General features: G+C 36.3%; 1 protein-coding gene across 1 annotated transcript; it reads left to right on the top strand.

Moving 5' to 3' along the window:
• Positions 1 to 6,754: 6,754 nt before the first annotated feature.
• On the top strand, positions 6,755 to 15,925 carry LOC143529144 (uncharacterized). The gene is made up of 9 exons (XM_077024995.1): positions 6,755 to 6,833; positions 7,963 to 8,667; positions 9,224 to 9,885; positions 9,973 to 10,135; positions 10,922 to 11,074; positions 11,167 to 11,340; positions 12,373 to 12,501; positions 12,601 to 12,714; positions 15,593 to 15,925. Exons 2-9 carry the CDS (start codon positions 7,978 to 7,980, stop codon positions 15,923 to 15,925), a joined length of 2,418 nt encoding a protein of 805 aa, XP_076881110.1. The 5' UTR covers positions 6,755 to 6,833; positions 7,963 to 7,977.
• Positions 15,926 to 17,120: the final 1,195 nt, after the last annotated feature.

The following is a 17,120-nucleotide window of genomic DNA, read 5'->3' as shown; positions in this document are numbered from 1 at the left end:
ATTGAAACTCGTGAAACTTGAAACTCACCAACTAGACGTAGTTGACCCGTTTTACATGCTTTTCAGGTAAAGCAAAAGTGGAATGATTTGCTTACGTGCTTGGTGTTAGAAAGACAAGTTGAATAGCTGTGAATAGACGCTAATCTTATACTGTATAAGAAGCTCGTAAACCGGTTATGTGTTTTTCACCTAGTTTGTAAACATAGTACCTACAAATGTAATATGATGTAATCTAGTGGTTGAATTTTCTTTATAAACAATGTGGTTGATACCAATGTTATCTGTTACATTCCCGTATTACGCTTCCGCAACTGCCTAGTCGGGGTGTGACAAAGAGAAGCATTGATGGATTTACCGAGAGTTAGGCCGAGATGCAATGTACCTTTAACATACCGAATGATGCGCTTTAAGGCATCCCAATGTGTTGTCGTGGGTGCATGCATATTTGCTGTACTGCATAACTTATGTCGGGACGAGTGAATGTAAGATATTGAAGTGCCCCGGCCATGCTCCTATAGAGTGTTGGATCATCAAAAAGAATGCCCGAGGAGGTACTCAACTTACCATTGGTGTCGACCGGAGTAGCTACGGGCTTACAAGTTTGCATGCCTGCCCGTTTGATGATATCACTAGCATATGAACTTTGCGAAAGAAACATAGTATCATCAAACCGAGTTACCGATATCCCAAGAAAAAACCTGAGTTGGCCAAGGTCTTTCATGGCGAACTTACTAGCCAAATTAGCCATTAACCGCTTGCGTAGGGTGTCCGAAGAAGTGGTCACAGGATGTCATCAACATACAAAAGTAGATATGCGGTCTAGGATCCGAAATGTAAAATAAATAAGGAGTTGTCACACCCACTTTGTCTAAACCCCAATGTTAAGACATAATCCGTAAACCGTTGGTACCATGCTCGAGGCGCTTGCTTTAACCCGTAAAGAGATTTCTTAAGGCGACATACATGATTCGGGTATGCGGAGTTACGAAACCCAATTGGTTGATATACATATACTGTTTCATTTAACTTCCCATGTAGGAATGCGTTAGTAACATCTAACTGATGCACGGGCCAAGATCGTGATAATGTGATCGATAAAACTGTTCGTATCGTTGCCGGCTTAACCACTGGGCTAAATGTTTCCCCACAATCTATTCCAACTTGTTGTGAACGACCATCACATACCAACCGAGCTTTATAACGCTCAACAGTGCCATCCGAATTAAATTTATGTTTAAATAGCCACATACTACGAATCACATTCATTTGTGGGTGACGTGGGACCAATTCCCAAGTCTCGTTTTTAAGAAGGGCATTAAACTCATCGGTCATGGCAGTGTGCCATTCCGGAATTGATAAGGCATGGGCGGGGTTTTTAGGGATTGGGATTATAGTAGTGGCAGAGAGGTTAAATATTTTCTTTGGCTTTAGAATCCTGTCCATGGCACGAGTACGCATAGTACGAGAAGATGGTGGGTCAGGTTGTATGTTGGGTGGAAGGGTAGTGGGGATTGTCGTATGAATTGGAGAATTAGGAGGGGATGCAGACTGGTTTATTGAGCCGGACATGTTCTGTGAGGAAGATGTGGTAGGATGGGCTATAGTAGGGCATGCGTGAGTCAAGGAAATTGGGGTAGTAGGTTGGCCGTGAGGTGGAGTGGTGTGTGGTGAGACTAGATCTGGTAGTGGGGAATGTGCATGTGAAGTTTGTGAAGTATTTTGATCTGTAAGATAGGGAGGGAGAGGGGTAATAGGGGATGGATCAACTTGTGTCCAAAGGGTTGGATGAGGAGGAGCCGATAGAAAATCGTAAGATGGTGGAGCGGAAGATAATGAGTTGGTGTGTTGTTGGGCAAATGGAAAAATTGTTTCGTTGAATACGACATACCAGGAAATTATTATTTGGTTTGTGTGTAAGTTTAAGCACTTGTACCCACGGTGATGTTGCGGGTATCCGAGAAAGACACATGGAGAAGACCGGTAGGCAAGTTTATGAGTGAGAGTGGATGGGTGTAGAGGGTAACAAAGCGATCCAAAAACTCGCAGGTGGTTATATGCAGGATGTCTATGATAAAGAAGTTCGGTTGAGGTTTTAAAATTATGTAATCTGCTTGGAAGAATATTAAGAAGGTAAGTAGCCATGTCAAGGGCATGGTGCCACAATGTAGGGGGTAGAGACGCATGAACGAGAAGGGTGCGAATCATGTTATTAATAGTTCTTATTTTACGCTCGGCTTTCCCATTTTGTGAGGAGGTGTGAGGACATGAGAGGCGGAGAATCATGCCATTTTGGTCGCAAAATTGTTTAAACGACGAGTTTATATATTCAGTTCCGTTATCACATTGGAATGTCTTTATTTTTCTCTCAAATTGAGTTTCAATTTGTTTGGCGAAGGTATTAAAAATGTGAAAAACATTAAACTTCTTGGCTATGGGAAAGGTCCATAAGAAATCAGTTAAATCATCTAGGAATAGTATGTAGTAACGATGACCGCCGATGCTAATAACCGGAGAGGTCCATAGATCACTATGAATAATATCAAATGGTAAAGTAATACAAGTGTTCGAAAGCGAAAATGGTAATTTGATACTTTTTCCAAGTACACAAGATTGACAAACTGTCTTACTCAACTTATTAAAGGAAATAAAATCAGAATGTTTAAAGGAATGCAATAAAGACAGTCCAGGTGACCGAGCCGTTGGTGCCATAGTTGATGAGAAAGAGCTGCAAAGGTGGAAGGTGAAGTATAGTGTGTAGACTCCGGTGGAAGCAAAGGATAAAGATCACCACTGCTGTTGCATCAAAGGATAGGGATCCGGGTCTTGAAATCCTTCACAAGAAAACCAAAGGGGTCAAATTCTATGGAAACCCAATTATCAATAGTTAGGCGATGAACAGAGATTAGATTTTGAATTAGTTTAGGGGCAAGGAGGACATTGTTTAATTTAAGGGGTGTGTAGGGAGGTGGCAGGTATTGAGTCCCTTGTCCAGTTACCAGAATGGTTGTGCCGTTACCAACAGTGATATTATGTAAAATGCCGTTATTAAAAAGAGACCGGGAATTACCTGGATTATTAGTCATGTGAGATGTTGCCCCGGTATCCATAAGCCACTGATCCGGAGGGTTTAGCGACATAGTATAAAGAGCTTGCTCAATATTCGTTGGGGTGTAAGCCGCCGTGTGGGCCTGAGTGGGCCGTGGACTGAGAACTCCAGCGCCATAGTTGCTGCAGTTAATGTATTGGGTCGAGGGGTGGTTGGGTATGGGCAAGGTGGGTTCGGCCAATATTGCGGGTAGTGAGGTGATGACTGGAAGTGAACACCAGGCCCATAGGAATGCTGTTGGGCTTGTTGGGCTGTCCAATATGAAGGTGCAGCCCAGTTAGATGGGTTTCGATTGCCACCAGGCCCATAGGAGTGTTGAGAACCAACCCTGCCACGACCAAAAGAATTCCTACCTCGACCCCGGCCACCACGATAACGACCACCACGACCGCGTCCCCGATCCGAAGAGTCAAACCGAGAATCAGTAGAAGGATGAGGGCTTGTGTCGGTTTTAGTTTTGGTGGTGTGTAGTGCGGTGCCGGTAGCGATGGCAGCTGCGGTTGCTTGAAGGGATTTCCGGGTTTCTTCTCGCATTAGTCTTGAACGAGCAGCATAGAATGATGGCAGGGGTTCCATATTTTGTAAAAACATACCAATCCCTTCATATTGTTCGTTGAGACCGGTGATGAGTTGAATGACGAGGTCATCGTCTTCTACCGGGGCATCAACGTTAGCTAGTTGATCTGCTAAAACTTTCAACTCTTGACAATAGGCATTCATGTTTGGGAAGTTATCAAGACGAGTAGTCGCAAACTTGTTTTTGAGATGGATTGCCCGGGAGGATTTGTTGTCGGTGAAAATATCAGCAAGGGCTTTCCATGCGGCAAAAGCCGTGGTGTTTTTCTTCAATATAGTGCATAAGAGATCGATTGAAATAGTACCATAAATCCATTGGAGAACTATGGAGTCGAGTCGTTCCCACGAGTCAGTAGTAGGCGGGGACGTGGTTGTAGGGTCGGCCATATCTTTGCTGGAGGAGGTTCGAACCGATGGTGTGGCAGTGGTAAAGTGGTCATAAACCAAGTAAGCCTTACAATGAATGATAAATAATTCTGACCAGGTAGTATATTGTGCAGATTCCATCTCCAAGGTTACGAGGATGAAGTTTTTGATGTTCATGACGTTGATAGCCAGATGAAGCTTAGATTCCATGGTGGGATATAAGAGAAGTAAGATAGGGATGGACCAGGATCGGTTGAGAGAAAGAAGATGAAGCCGTGAGAGAGGGTTGGTTAGGGTGATACCATGATAGAGATATGCACAATATCTTACAGAATGCTTGCCTTCCTCATTCAATAAACTCAATATATATTTACATATGAATCTTCTAAATAAAGACAGTAAATAACTATGACTTCTAAATATATGGCATATAATATCTTACAAATATAAGTCTATTAGAAACATTGGATTAAAGTGGACGTTGTAAGATTTTTTTAAGTGCTGCTAGTGCTAAGCGTACTCCGTTCACAAATTTAGTAGGCTCACGCTCATTAAAAAGTATTATCACGCTCACAAATTTTAGTGACCCTTCTCTGGTGATTAGCTCGGTACCGGTACCGAAAATCCTTAAAAATGGGTAACGGTATAAAGGCAAAAGTTAGGGTATCGTACGAATTCCGAAACCTCTACCGATTAGCACCAACGGTACATGATTCAGTATCGCCACCGGGATCTGATACGATTTGGTCATCCCTACCTTCTCCACAGTTCACACTCGTTTGGAAGAGGGCAGCTGAGAAACACGTGATCAGGTTTTATTAACATACCCTTAGTTGTAATTCTCATAGTCTCACGCGCTGTAACACCTTAACAACAACAATAAAGAAACAAAAGCTGCCATCCACTCACCCGCCTTCTCGTTAAGCGGGCACTTTCGTCGTAAACCTCCTTGGAATCATTGGCACGTATCTTTCACCTTCCACCACAAATGAGTACAATTAATTCACAATTCAGCATTCTTTAACTACTCATTACCCCCTCATAATCTTGCAATAATGCAATTTGCTCCTCTTAATTTGGTACGTAATCTAATCTTTTCGTACAATAGCATTTTCACAGTTTCACCTGTATTGATTGCTCTTTTATGGATCATAAAAAACAAACGTAATTTCCAATACGTATAACGTTTTCAAACCTTATCATGGTATTATCAAAGCTATTTAATGGCTCCACGTTAATGCAAAAATAAATGTGGTTCGAAGTATTTATGAATAACAAATTATTACCAAAGGAGAAATTTTATTATAAAAGTACTTGATTATGATCATGTCAACTACAATTATTTGTCACTAGCCACTAGTCACCACATGCACACTCGTTAAATATATATTATAATAATTTAGGTTTTGATTAGTCTCATACCCGTTAAAAATATATATTATACTTGTCAAGGATCTATTACATAATAGCCATCAAGTTTAAGGCTGTGATCTATTAACAAATTTTTGGTATGGAGCGAAAAAATTTGGATAAAAAAAAGATATAAAAAAAAATACATCAGTATAAAATAATATTGAAAGGTTACATATAACTAAAAATAACATATTCACAAAATATAATAGAAAAGTCTTAAAAGTTAAATTTAACAAATTAAACTGTTCAGTTATAAAAGACTTAAAAGCTAAGATGGAAATATATTTCAAAAGTTAATTTGTGTCCCAACCACTCAAGATTATTTACTCTCACTTTGGTTAAAATGAGAACTTTTTTTCTTTCACAAAATTACATGTTGGAATGCTCACTTCACAAACCTTTAAATCATGTGGTATAGTGGTAGGAAGCTTGGGTTTTTTAATGCAGACTCAAGTTTAATTCCCACTTACAACGCTTTGGGGGATATGGGTGGCTCAATAAAGAAAGACTGAGATCTTTGTGATTTTCAGTTCGATTCTGAGGGCATTCAGGTTTTACCTCGAGCAGGCCTTCGGGCGGTGGCTTTTCCCCGAAACTAGAGATAACTTGGGGGCGCTTAACGGCTAGGTTGAGCCAGCTGGTGGTGACCTTTTGCCATTAAGTCATCCCGTACTAAGTACCTAGGCATTCTATGTTTGTTGACCGTTCAAAAAAAAGTTCAATTTAAAATCTGATTTAGATTTAAAATATATAGTCTACAATATTTCATCAATTTAACCATACATGTTTCTAAACCTCAATACACTTTCTTTTATAGATTTTAAGATCATTTAATATTAATGTGCTTTCTATTTTAAAAAAAAAAATGGTGACTTTCTTATTGAGTTTAAATGGTAATATTCAATTTAACATTAGTTGTGATAAATTTTTTAAAAACGCTCTTATTTTTTTTTCGAACTGTAAAAAAACGAAGTTATTGATCTTAAATATTTCTAGTTTCAGGAAAATCAAATCTCATGTCATGTGTCGGCATCCAAATCCACTGATGTCGTCAGTTCATTTACGACCCGGTTGACCATGAACCTGAAAAATAAACAACTTGTTCTAAATAAGAGCATGTCTTGAAAATATACTAATTTTGGGCAGTCAGCAGCATCTCACATGCACCGAACAACCTTTACCTTTTGTCCTCACTTAATTCCATGTAATAAGTTTCAGTCCGTCCGTTTTCTTTTTTAATTAACTATCACTTCCGTTTCGTGTTTTCATTACTTATTCACGGCATTGTCATCGGTTTTCCGTACTGATTTCATCGATGTTTGCCCTAATTTATGTTATATGAAATGATTCCTGCAATTTAGAGCAAATTGAGGTAATCGTATTCGAATTCTTGCAGCTTGTACTGTCACTGTTGGTTAGGTTTTATGCATATACTGATTTCGTTGCTTAAACCCTTACGTTTGGATTGCATATTTGTTGAATGTTGTTTGTTTGACTGATTACTTTTTTACTTATTATTCTCATTTGCCATTTAGTTGTGTGTTTTTAAAACTCATTAGTATAACTTAACAATTGCAACTTCAAGTTGCAATAATTGGATCCAGGGCTGTAACGAACCAAACGATCGTGGACCGTTCAACGGGAAGTTCATTTGCATCCGCTCATTTAATAAATGAACAAACACGAATAAGAAATTTTGTTCATTTAGTTACATGAACAAACATGAACAGATGTTGTGTTCGTGAACGTTCGTAATGTGTTCATTTATGTTCGTTTGTTTATGTTTGTTAGTTAAAGGCTTCTTTTATATTTTTATAATATTTTATTTGTAATAACTAACCTAACATTTATTTAAACTTTTATTGTTTGTGTTCAATTCGTTTCATTAATGGTATGTTTTTTAAAGTCTGCTTTAATTAACAACAAATCTAACTTGTGCTTCGTTGACATTTACAGAATAAAACCGCCAATTACCGTATGATTTTGTTTATTATTATTATTATTATTATTATTATTATTATTATTATTATCTCAAGTGCTTAACTTTATATTTTAATTAAGGTGATTATGTCTAATATTTGGATCAAGAATGCTGCGTTTTATAGTACATGTTTGTTTTCGTTAGCGAACCATTCCTGAACAAGTTCAATTCCTTAATGGATGAACAAGATTTTCCGTTCGGCTAGCGTTCATGAATCATTCATGAACAAGTTTAATGCTAAACGAACAAACATGAATAAGGCTTCGGTCGGTTCGTTTACAACCTTAATTGGATAGAATGTATTAGTTAGGGTTTATTGTGAATTTGTAACTATGTCTACCATAACCAGGAGATATGATTTGATTAGCTTTACTTTGTAGTTATCGTTATTGTATCCCTATATATAGTTGATTAATAATACATGGTACATTGGTACCTAACGTGGTTTTCATTCTTTTTATAGCAGTAATCTGTTTAAACGCACGTCTGAACACTGACTTAACCTTGTTCTTATTAAAAGAATTCCAAAACAATAATGGTACTGGGATTAAAGACGAAAAACAGAAAGAACCCGCACATCCAACTTGATTACATCATCAATCTCATAGAGATTAAACCATGGCCTCCATCACAATCATTAAGATCACTTCGGTCCGCGTTGATTCAGTGGGAACACGGTGACAAGATTTCAGGGTCTACCAAACTAGTGACTCCTTCAACTGGTTCCAGTTCAGGTGTAAGTGATGGCAAAATTGTAATTAACGAATCTTTCAGGGTCCAAGTGACATTATCACGAGACCCGCCAGTCAAAACAGGGGATAATGAAACTTTTTTAAGAAATTGTATGGAGCTTAATATGTATGAACAGCGAAGGGACAAAACAGTAAAAGGGCAATTATTGGCGACCGCAGTTATAGACTTTGCAGAATATGGTGTTGTTGAAGGGAGTTTGAATATTAGTGTGCCTATGAACTGCAAGAGGACTTTTGGTAAGACGGGTCAACCGATGCTATTTGTTAATATCCAAACGGTTGAGAAAGATAATCGTTTGAGGTCATCCTTTAGGGAGAGTTTAATTAGAGAAGGATCAATGGACAGGAATCGATCTGAGTCCGTGTCTGCTTTGATGAATGAAGAGTATGCCGAAGAAGCCGAGTTTGGTTCGGTTACAGATGATGATATTTCCTCTCAATCTTCGTTGGTTGCGGGTTCTTCAACTTTAGAGGTAGTTGAATTTGCTCTCTTTTTATTTATTTTTTAAAACAAAAAGAGGGTAACTTTACACAATAGTAATCAAGTTTCCCAGGTGTCCCGCTGGCTAAAGTCAGTCAACTTTTACTAGTTTTTCTAATTCTATGTAATTTTTCTATAATTGTTAAAAAAAAAGTTTGAAATTAAGTGGCACAAATAAAACTTATATAAACCTTGGTTACTAATCAATGATGATTTATTTCATATTTTTTTGTCTTAAATGAAACAATTATGGAACTTGGTTATTATTTTAGTGATTTTTTTTTCTTCAGCATTACCTACTTCTTCAAGTGAATTGCAAAAAAAGAATCACTTGTTAGTTACAGTGATTAATATATCTTTTATTTGTCTCACTTAATTTTAAAAAAATTAAGCATTTACAAAAATATTACATAGGATTGGAACACCTAATGAAAGTTGAGTGACTTTAGAGGGGACAAAAGACTGAGCAACTTTAATGGAATGCTTGGAAAACTAGATTACTATGTTGGCGAGCCAACTTATATTAATCCGGTGACAGTTAATTGCAGAATGGACATGAAGCTAAATATGGATCTTCAGAAAAAGTTAATGATAAAAAAGTCTCAGTTCAAGATAAACGGGCTGCTTTCGAAAAACATATATTGTCATCAAAAGATTTGTATACTGAAGTAGAAAACGCAGGTGCAACTTTATCAAATATCCGCAACTCAAGATTCAGAACGCTTCCAAGAAAGGCTATTGCCGATGATGACAAAGTTGAACAACTTTTGGAAGTAAGTCAAAGTGGTCAAGAAAGTCAAACCATTGGTGATAAATTGAAGAATATGAACTCTGTCGGTTCTTCATCGGATTCATGCTTTAGCAACGGATCTGTGAGGACTAGCAAAGTTATAGAGAAGTTAAAAAAAGTCGGTGTGCAAGATCATGATAGTGGAAGGAAAGATATGATAAGCAAAGTACAACACTTGGAGCAAAGAGTGCAGGTTCTTGAAGGTGAACTAGTAGAGGCTGCAGCCATTGAGTTCAGTATTTATTCGGTAGTTGCAGAACATGGGAGTAATATTAGGAAAGTTCATGCATCGGCTCGTCGGCTTTCTAGACTTTATTTTCACGCGTGCAGAGAGAATTATTTAAGGAGATCAAATTCAGCAAAAAGTATTGTTTCAGGATTGATTTTGGCTGCAAAAGCTTGCGGAAATGATGTTGCAAGGTACATTTTGTATCCAATGAGTTGCACACTTTTGTAGGAATCATTCAGTTTTGACTTTTGATGGTGTTTCTATTGTATTGACTTCAGGTTGACTTTCTGGTTGTCAAATTGTGTTGTGCTAAGAGCAATAATACACAAAACTATTGAGAAAGATTCTAATGACGGGGATGGCACGTGTGTGATTATTTCTAATCTTGAAAAAGTAGAATCTTGGATGTTCTCGCGCATTGTTGAATCCATCTGGTGGCAGGTGCTCGGTTTTAGTTACTAGGGTCATAAGTAATGGGGAAATTATCAAAATACCATTTTGACGATAAGATAGCTATTGACTTCTTTATTTACTCAAATATCAATAGACTTTTTTTCTCAGTTAAGAAAATGGCTCCAGATGGAAGTCTATTATGCCATCTGCTGCACCAAATGACACGTGTTGCTAGGGGTGTGCATGGGTCGGTTTTGGACTCAAACCAAACCAAAATAAAAAATTTGGTTTTGGAGTTTTTGAATGTCATTTGGTTTCGGTTTGGCTTTTTTGGTTTTGCCATTTGAGCTTGAAATTTTTGGGCCGGAATATAAATTGGTCAAAAGAATGAATTTGAGCTTGAATCTTTTTGGTAATTCATAAGTAATTGAGTATTATGTGTTTGAACAAAAATATGTAGGTAACACTATGCATAAAATTCTTGTAAATTACTTAAAATTCAAAACAAAATATGAAAATCCATTAATTCGGTCGCAAAACAAAAACCTCTACAGCATAAAACTAAACCATCAGTTTTTGTTTCGGTTCGGTTATTAATGTTTGATCTTTTTTGTTTACGGATCGGTTTTTTGGTTTCATGCACACCCCTACTTTTTGCGCCCTGGTTGATTGGTAATTTAAAAACGCAAAGCTGTTTTGTTAGCTAACTTTGTCAAAATGGCTATTTTGGTAATTTTCCCATAAGTAATTGAGTCAAAATCGCTACCTGTTTACTTTCTTGTTTGGCGAAGATCTATTTTATAATTTTCTAACCTCTTTATCAAAATCTTTTAGATTCTTGCTCCTTATATGCAATCCACTAAATCTGATCAAGCAACCAACTCTTTGGAGCTTTGGAAAATTGCTTTTAAAGATGTTTATGAACGTATATGTCCCGTTCGAGCTGCAGGACATAATTGTGGCTGCCTGAGTGTGCTGTCTATGTTGGTAACAATTTATTATTTTGCTCAATAATATTATGCATGCCTAGAGGCGTGCGTGTTATAAATGATTTTCATTTTATATTATTATTATTATAGATAATGGAACAATGCGCGAGTAGATTAGATGTAGCTATGTTTAATGCCATTCTTCGTGAACCGGGCGATGAGATTCCAACCGACCCGGTATCGGACCCAATTAGTGATTCTATGGTCCTTCCTATTCCATCAGGAAAAGCAAGCGTTGGAGCCGGTGCGCTGCTGAAAAGAACGGTTAGTTAAACTAACTTAACCTTAGTTAAACTCCCTATTTTCGACACAACCCAAAACACGATACGGAAATAATCAAGTTTTGGGTAGCCCCTTTTAGAAACGGGTCATGTTCGGATTGACCTTTTTAATAAAGCAACTTGTGTTGACCTGTTTAACCTATTTTGCTAAGTAGGTCATCCCACTAACCCGTTGAAGTGTTTAACCCATTATTTAGAGCCCACAAACTTAATAACACATATACTCAAGAACGAATTGATTAACGGAAACACAAACGAGCACACATTACTTAGGGTAAACCTCTCGTATTATTATAATCAAGAAACTACCTCAAAACTCAGTACAATAATCTCCAATACAATAACCCTAATTATAGCTATGTATTTATAGGAGTGATCCAATTTGCCAACAAGTAGTTACCAAATATAATAAAACCCTAATTGCAACCCCATAAACCCATTACATCATTAATGAATTCCACATGCCCAATAGGTCTAGCCCCGGTCACCTGCACATGACAGGCCTATTTAGATGGAAATTACCAACATATACAACTTGGTGATCACCCACCAATCTATTTGACACGCTTAGATAAATTGGTTAAACGGGTCATGTTCAGGTTGACCTGTATAATTAAGCGTGTTGTGTTCAAGTTGACCCGTTAACCCGTTTAGTTAAATAGGTCAACTCTAGTTCGTTTTGTGACCCGTTTAACCCATTTTTTTGGAACCAACAAACTCGATTAACATTATACAACTTGGTTACCCCCCCCCCCCATTCCGCCAAACCTGTTTGACACGTATAATTAATGGGTCGTGTTCAGGTTACACAATTTTAAGTGTCTGCATGTAAGGTTTGATATTTTTGACACGAATAACAATATGGGTTACAATTCAACCTTCCAACTCGCAACCCTACATGATTGACGCCTCTGCTGGGATGATAATCATAGGTGGAAAATGGACGTGTTGGTAAATGAACTAACAGGTTAAACGGGTAACTTTTAACACGCATGTTTATTTTGGTTGAGTACAGATAGGAAACTGGTCTAGCTGGCTAACCGATCTATTCGGCTCGCCTATCACTTTTCATCTCCTTACTGCATTGAGTGAGCTCATGATACTTCCAAAGGATATGCTATTGAGCAATACGATCCGAAACGAGGTTTTTAACTTTTTATAAAACCAAAACTATTATTTAAAACATGCTAATCTGATTATGTACTTGTGCATTTAAAAAAGTTGAATCTTTTTAATTTTGAAGGTGTGTCCTACTTTTGGTGTACCGCTAATAAAGAGAATTATTGATAATTTCACACCAGATGAATTTTGCCCGGACCCGCTTCCTGAAGTGGTGCTTGAAGCGCTGGAATCAGAGGTCAGTTTTTTCTGGATTATTCTTATTATTTATGCTGAAATGTTGAAATTTACGACACAATTAGGGGTGTGAACTTATGACATGAACTTTATGCGAATTTCGCGAGTTTGGGTCAGTAGTTCAAACCCACAAACACGTTTAACTAAATGGGTCCATGTTCGGGTCGTGTCACACCCCCCTGGTCGAAGGCGGAAACGCCGGGGCGTGCGTAGATTGAAATCATGCACATGGTATTAAATGTAAAAACTCATTAAAATAAACTAACAAATTGTTCAAACCAAATAGGAAACATGACATAGCAATTTATTCATTAAACTTTTAAGTCTGACTCATCCCCTATGTGAAACTTCAAGAATCTTCATAACTTAATTTCCATCACCTGAAAAACATGCGAGAGTGTCAACTAAAAATAGTTGGTGAGAACATAGGTTTTAAAAATAAGTTTTATGTTGAAAACCTTCCATATGTGTTAAGTTACTTGTATACTTTTGTGATTACAACCAAACCTTTGACACGTTTAGCGAGTCGTCTAATCCACGATTAGACTATTATGTTTAATGTTTAATGATCGTCGGATTCTGAGCCTCTACCCGAGGCCTGCGTGGGCGGGTTGGGCCAATAGATCTATCATCATACTACCACGGGCTTAACAAGTTAGTGGTTGTACATGCGATTAAGTATACACTTGTAATGATTACACATAACGAATATAATGAAATAAATCTTGAATCAAATAGCATGTATAAAACATAAAGTAAATAAGTTGCATGTTTCCACCCCGAAGTATAAAACGTTTCAAAGCATGAAAAGGGGCTATGAATTCACATTGCTTGATGGATGAACACGAACACGAGCAAGAGTTTGTTGAACCGGTTACGGGATGCCCTAGATTAAGTTTTGATTTTTAAATTAGTTAGTGTCGCATACTAGAATGTTTTAAACCAAGAGCATGACCTCCAGCAAGTTGATTTCCAGGTAAGAGTCACGGGTCCAATGGGATTATTTACGCCACTCTTGCCTTCGACAGAACCGTTTGCTTGTCAGATACATGCCTACCCGGTTTATACTCTATTTGTATACTAACTCAAAATGGTTTTGATAAATAATAAAGTACGAGGTTAAAAGTGTAATATTATATAGTTTTGGTGTTTATTGACATTTAGGAAAGTATAGGGTTCAAAGTGTAAATATTATAGTTTAGGATGTTTATTAGCATTTATGAAAGTATAAGGACCAATTATGTAAATATAATTTTTAGTTATGATAACTTTATGAGTTTTTGAAGATCATAAGAATATTCATAGTTGTTCGTGGAAAAATTATACTTTGATCCAAGATTTTGAGAAAATAATTTATGATTTTTAGGAATAACATGATTATCATAATCTTTTAGAGCAAAAAGTAAAGGTTTTATTAACAATTTATGATGATCATGGTGAGGGTATACGAACAACTATGAAGATTCAAAATTAAACTCAAGAACATAGGAACAAACTAAAAGAAATTCAAAAGAACAAGATCATAATCAAAGAAATATGAAGAACAACAAAGAAAACATGTAAAGCTTACTTGATTATGCTAGAGGGAATAGAGAGAATGAGATTTAGTGTGAAAAATAATGAGGATGGGAGGCTCTATTTATAATGAAGAGTAGAAGGTTTGAATACCATTTAGATAAAGATAAAACCTATTTAAACTAAATGATAACCTTAATATTAATATTAATAATAATAATTAGGATAATGATAATAAAAAAAATTATATATGTATGTTATGAGATTGAATGGCTTTCCACGGCCATTCTTTTCTCAATTTTTTTTTTCAAATTAAAAGAATATAGATAAAACTAAAACTTAAGGAACAAGGTGAAGTTAGAAGGTTTTAGAATGCTTCATTTTTTTAATCACTTGATTATTTTAAATACTTAGGATAAAGTTAATAATAACAAAATATTTTGTTACATGTTATAAAATATTAATCTAGGCATTCCGGTTCAACGTGTCATATTAATGATTAAGCACGATTATGATGAAATGACATAGGATCATATAATTACGCATATAAAGAATTAAAGATAATGTTGTTCAATAAATAACACATAATTCAACACTAATAAATGTAGACAATGAAATAAATACGAGAACTTTATTAAATACGAGCACAAAAGACTAGCATTTTTGCAAGAAAAATCCATAGATGTTACAGGTCGACCCAGCGGACTCACGAGGGCTGCCCGTTTTGTTTTATGCTTGTTTTGTTAAAGATGTGTTTTAAGTTTTAACTTGAACCGATTCGGTGTTTTATGTTGAAAACTTGAAATTATAAAATATAAAGAGAAATAAGCCTCAGGCTTTTATAGTTTAAACGTAAGTATTTTGTAATTGCGAATTTATAATTTTGGAGTATTAATATGCAATAAAAGAAAAAAAAAGAAAAAAAAATTCTTTATTTGAAAGGTTAGACATTACGTCCTTTTCACTAATTGGTATTAAAATCCTATAAACTTTTTTACACTACTTTGCCCTTACACCTAAAGGACAAAAACTCGTGCGTGTTCAGGTTTATGTGTCTAACCCGATTCCGGGTTCGTATCAGGTTTGACCTGTCCACCAATTAATACCTTTTCACTAACTGCAACTAAAATCCTATTAACTTTTTCTACAAAATGACTATTTTGCCCTTACACCTGGAGAACAAAATGTGTAGTTTTCACAATTATTTTCTTGGGACATGTTAATGTCAATCCTGCAAGTAACTCGTGTTGCATTCTGGCTCACTTGTAACACAATTTTTGGGTTCGCAACGGTTCGACTTGTCAACCCGCAAACACAACCTATTTAACACTCCTAAAATAATGAAATTTGATCTTTTTAATCAGGATTTACTCGAGAGTGGTGAAGATTGTGTCATGAGTCTTCCATGTGCAGCATCTCCTATTGTATATCACCCTCCATCTGCATCTTTAATAGGATGCATTTTAGGAGATGATAGAGGCCCGGCCTGTTTGTCACGAAGTGGGTCTTCAGTCCTACAACAGGCAAACACGAGTGATGATGAATTAGATGAATTGGAATCACCTTTGACTTCAATAGTTGACTCTTCTCAGGTTGTTGATGTTTCAGTGAAGCCTGTGTGGTCGTTAAAAAATGTTGATAGCTGTAGTAGCGCCAGGTATCGACTACTTAGAGAGGTGTGGATGAATTGTGATTAGTGACCGACGGTTGGTTTTCGGGCCTGTGAGTAATATTTAGGATTGAGAAGGTATTTGAACCCTTTGTTTCTAACCAATATTTATATTTATATTAGATTAGAAGTTAGTTATGTTTTTTTTCTTGTCTATATGATTTGGTTCAACTTATGAATAATGCACTAGTTTAATTAGATGCCCTCGTCTTCTTTTACGTTTTTTTGAATATTTGTTTTTAAGTTAAAAAATAATAAACGCTAGATGCGTTTGATGTCAATTAAATGCTAAATGGTAATTAAAATATTAATGTTGATTAAAATAAGAATATTTAGAGCTTAGAAGAATAACAAAATCAACAATACAACTCTCTTTTATTGCATTTTCACCCATATTAGTCGGTCATTTTAGTTATTGGTTCCTAATCATTTTCTCTCCCTCCCTAATTTAAAGACTTCTCGAGTCATTGAAATAAAAATTTCATTTGATGTGTTGTTTAGTTTCTTCACTTATTTTAATTTCTCCATTGTCACCTTTTCTTTCACTTTTCATCCATTTTCAATTTTGTTGATCTCCAAATGCTCTTCACTGTATGAATACACTTGATGTCATTAACTTATTTATAATTGTTCTCAAGCTTTCATTGTTTCTGTGTTCACTTCATTATGCTTCCATCCTGTTATAACACCTTTTGTCAATTCCAACATTATGGCTTCAAGCTATATGTTTTATTGTTTTTGATGTGGTACATTATCATCACTATAAGATTCATAGGTTTTGACCATGGAGTAATGACCAAAATATACATACTTTCGTCAAACGAAAAATGGTCGTAAAGGGTTTGAAGCTTCATGTTGACAAGAGGTCATTAACCACATCTAGTGCTAACCACAGTTACCTTGGTCAAATTGGGAATGTCAAATAGCACCAAAATGTTGGGAAAAACGACCACCTAGCCACGAACGGTAAACAAAAATTGCGGAATTAATCTTCGTTTGGCTAAACTTTTTATTGACCCCAAATGAACCAATGAGGATGTAAACAAATAGGGTAATTAAAAAGTAACAAGGACACAAAAATTCTAGCGTGGAAAACCTCTCAAGGTGAGAGTAAAAACCACGGGACTACTAGAGCCGCTTCAAATCCACTATCACCAATAATAAGCAATACAAAGTCTTCTCTAGGTAAAACTAGAGGCATACACAAATCATCATATACATGG

The sequence above is a fragment of the Bidens hawaiensis genome, unplaced genomic scaffold, assembly GCF_021521415.1.
Source record: "Bidens hawaiensis isolate Kalapana, Puna unplaced genomic scaffold, B.hawaiensis_p1.1 tig00008505_1, whole genome shotgun sequence".
NCBI lineage: Eukaryota > Viridiplantae > Streptophyta > Magnoliopsida > Asterales > Asteraceae > Bidens > Bidens hawaiensis.
The sequence above is the reverse complement of the archived record's forward strand: the minus strand, read 5'-3'. Positions and strand labels throughout refer to the sequence as shown.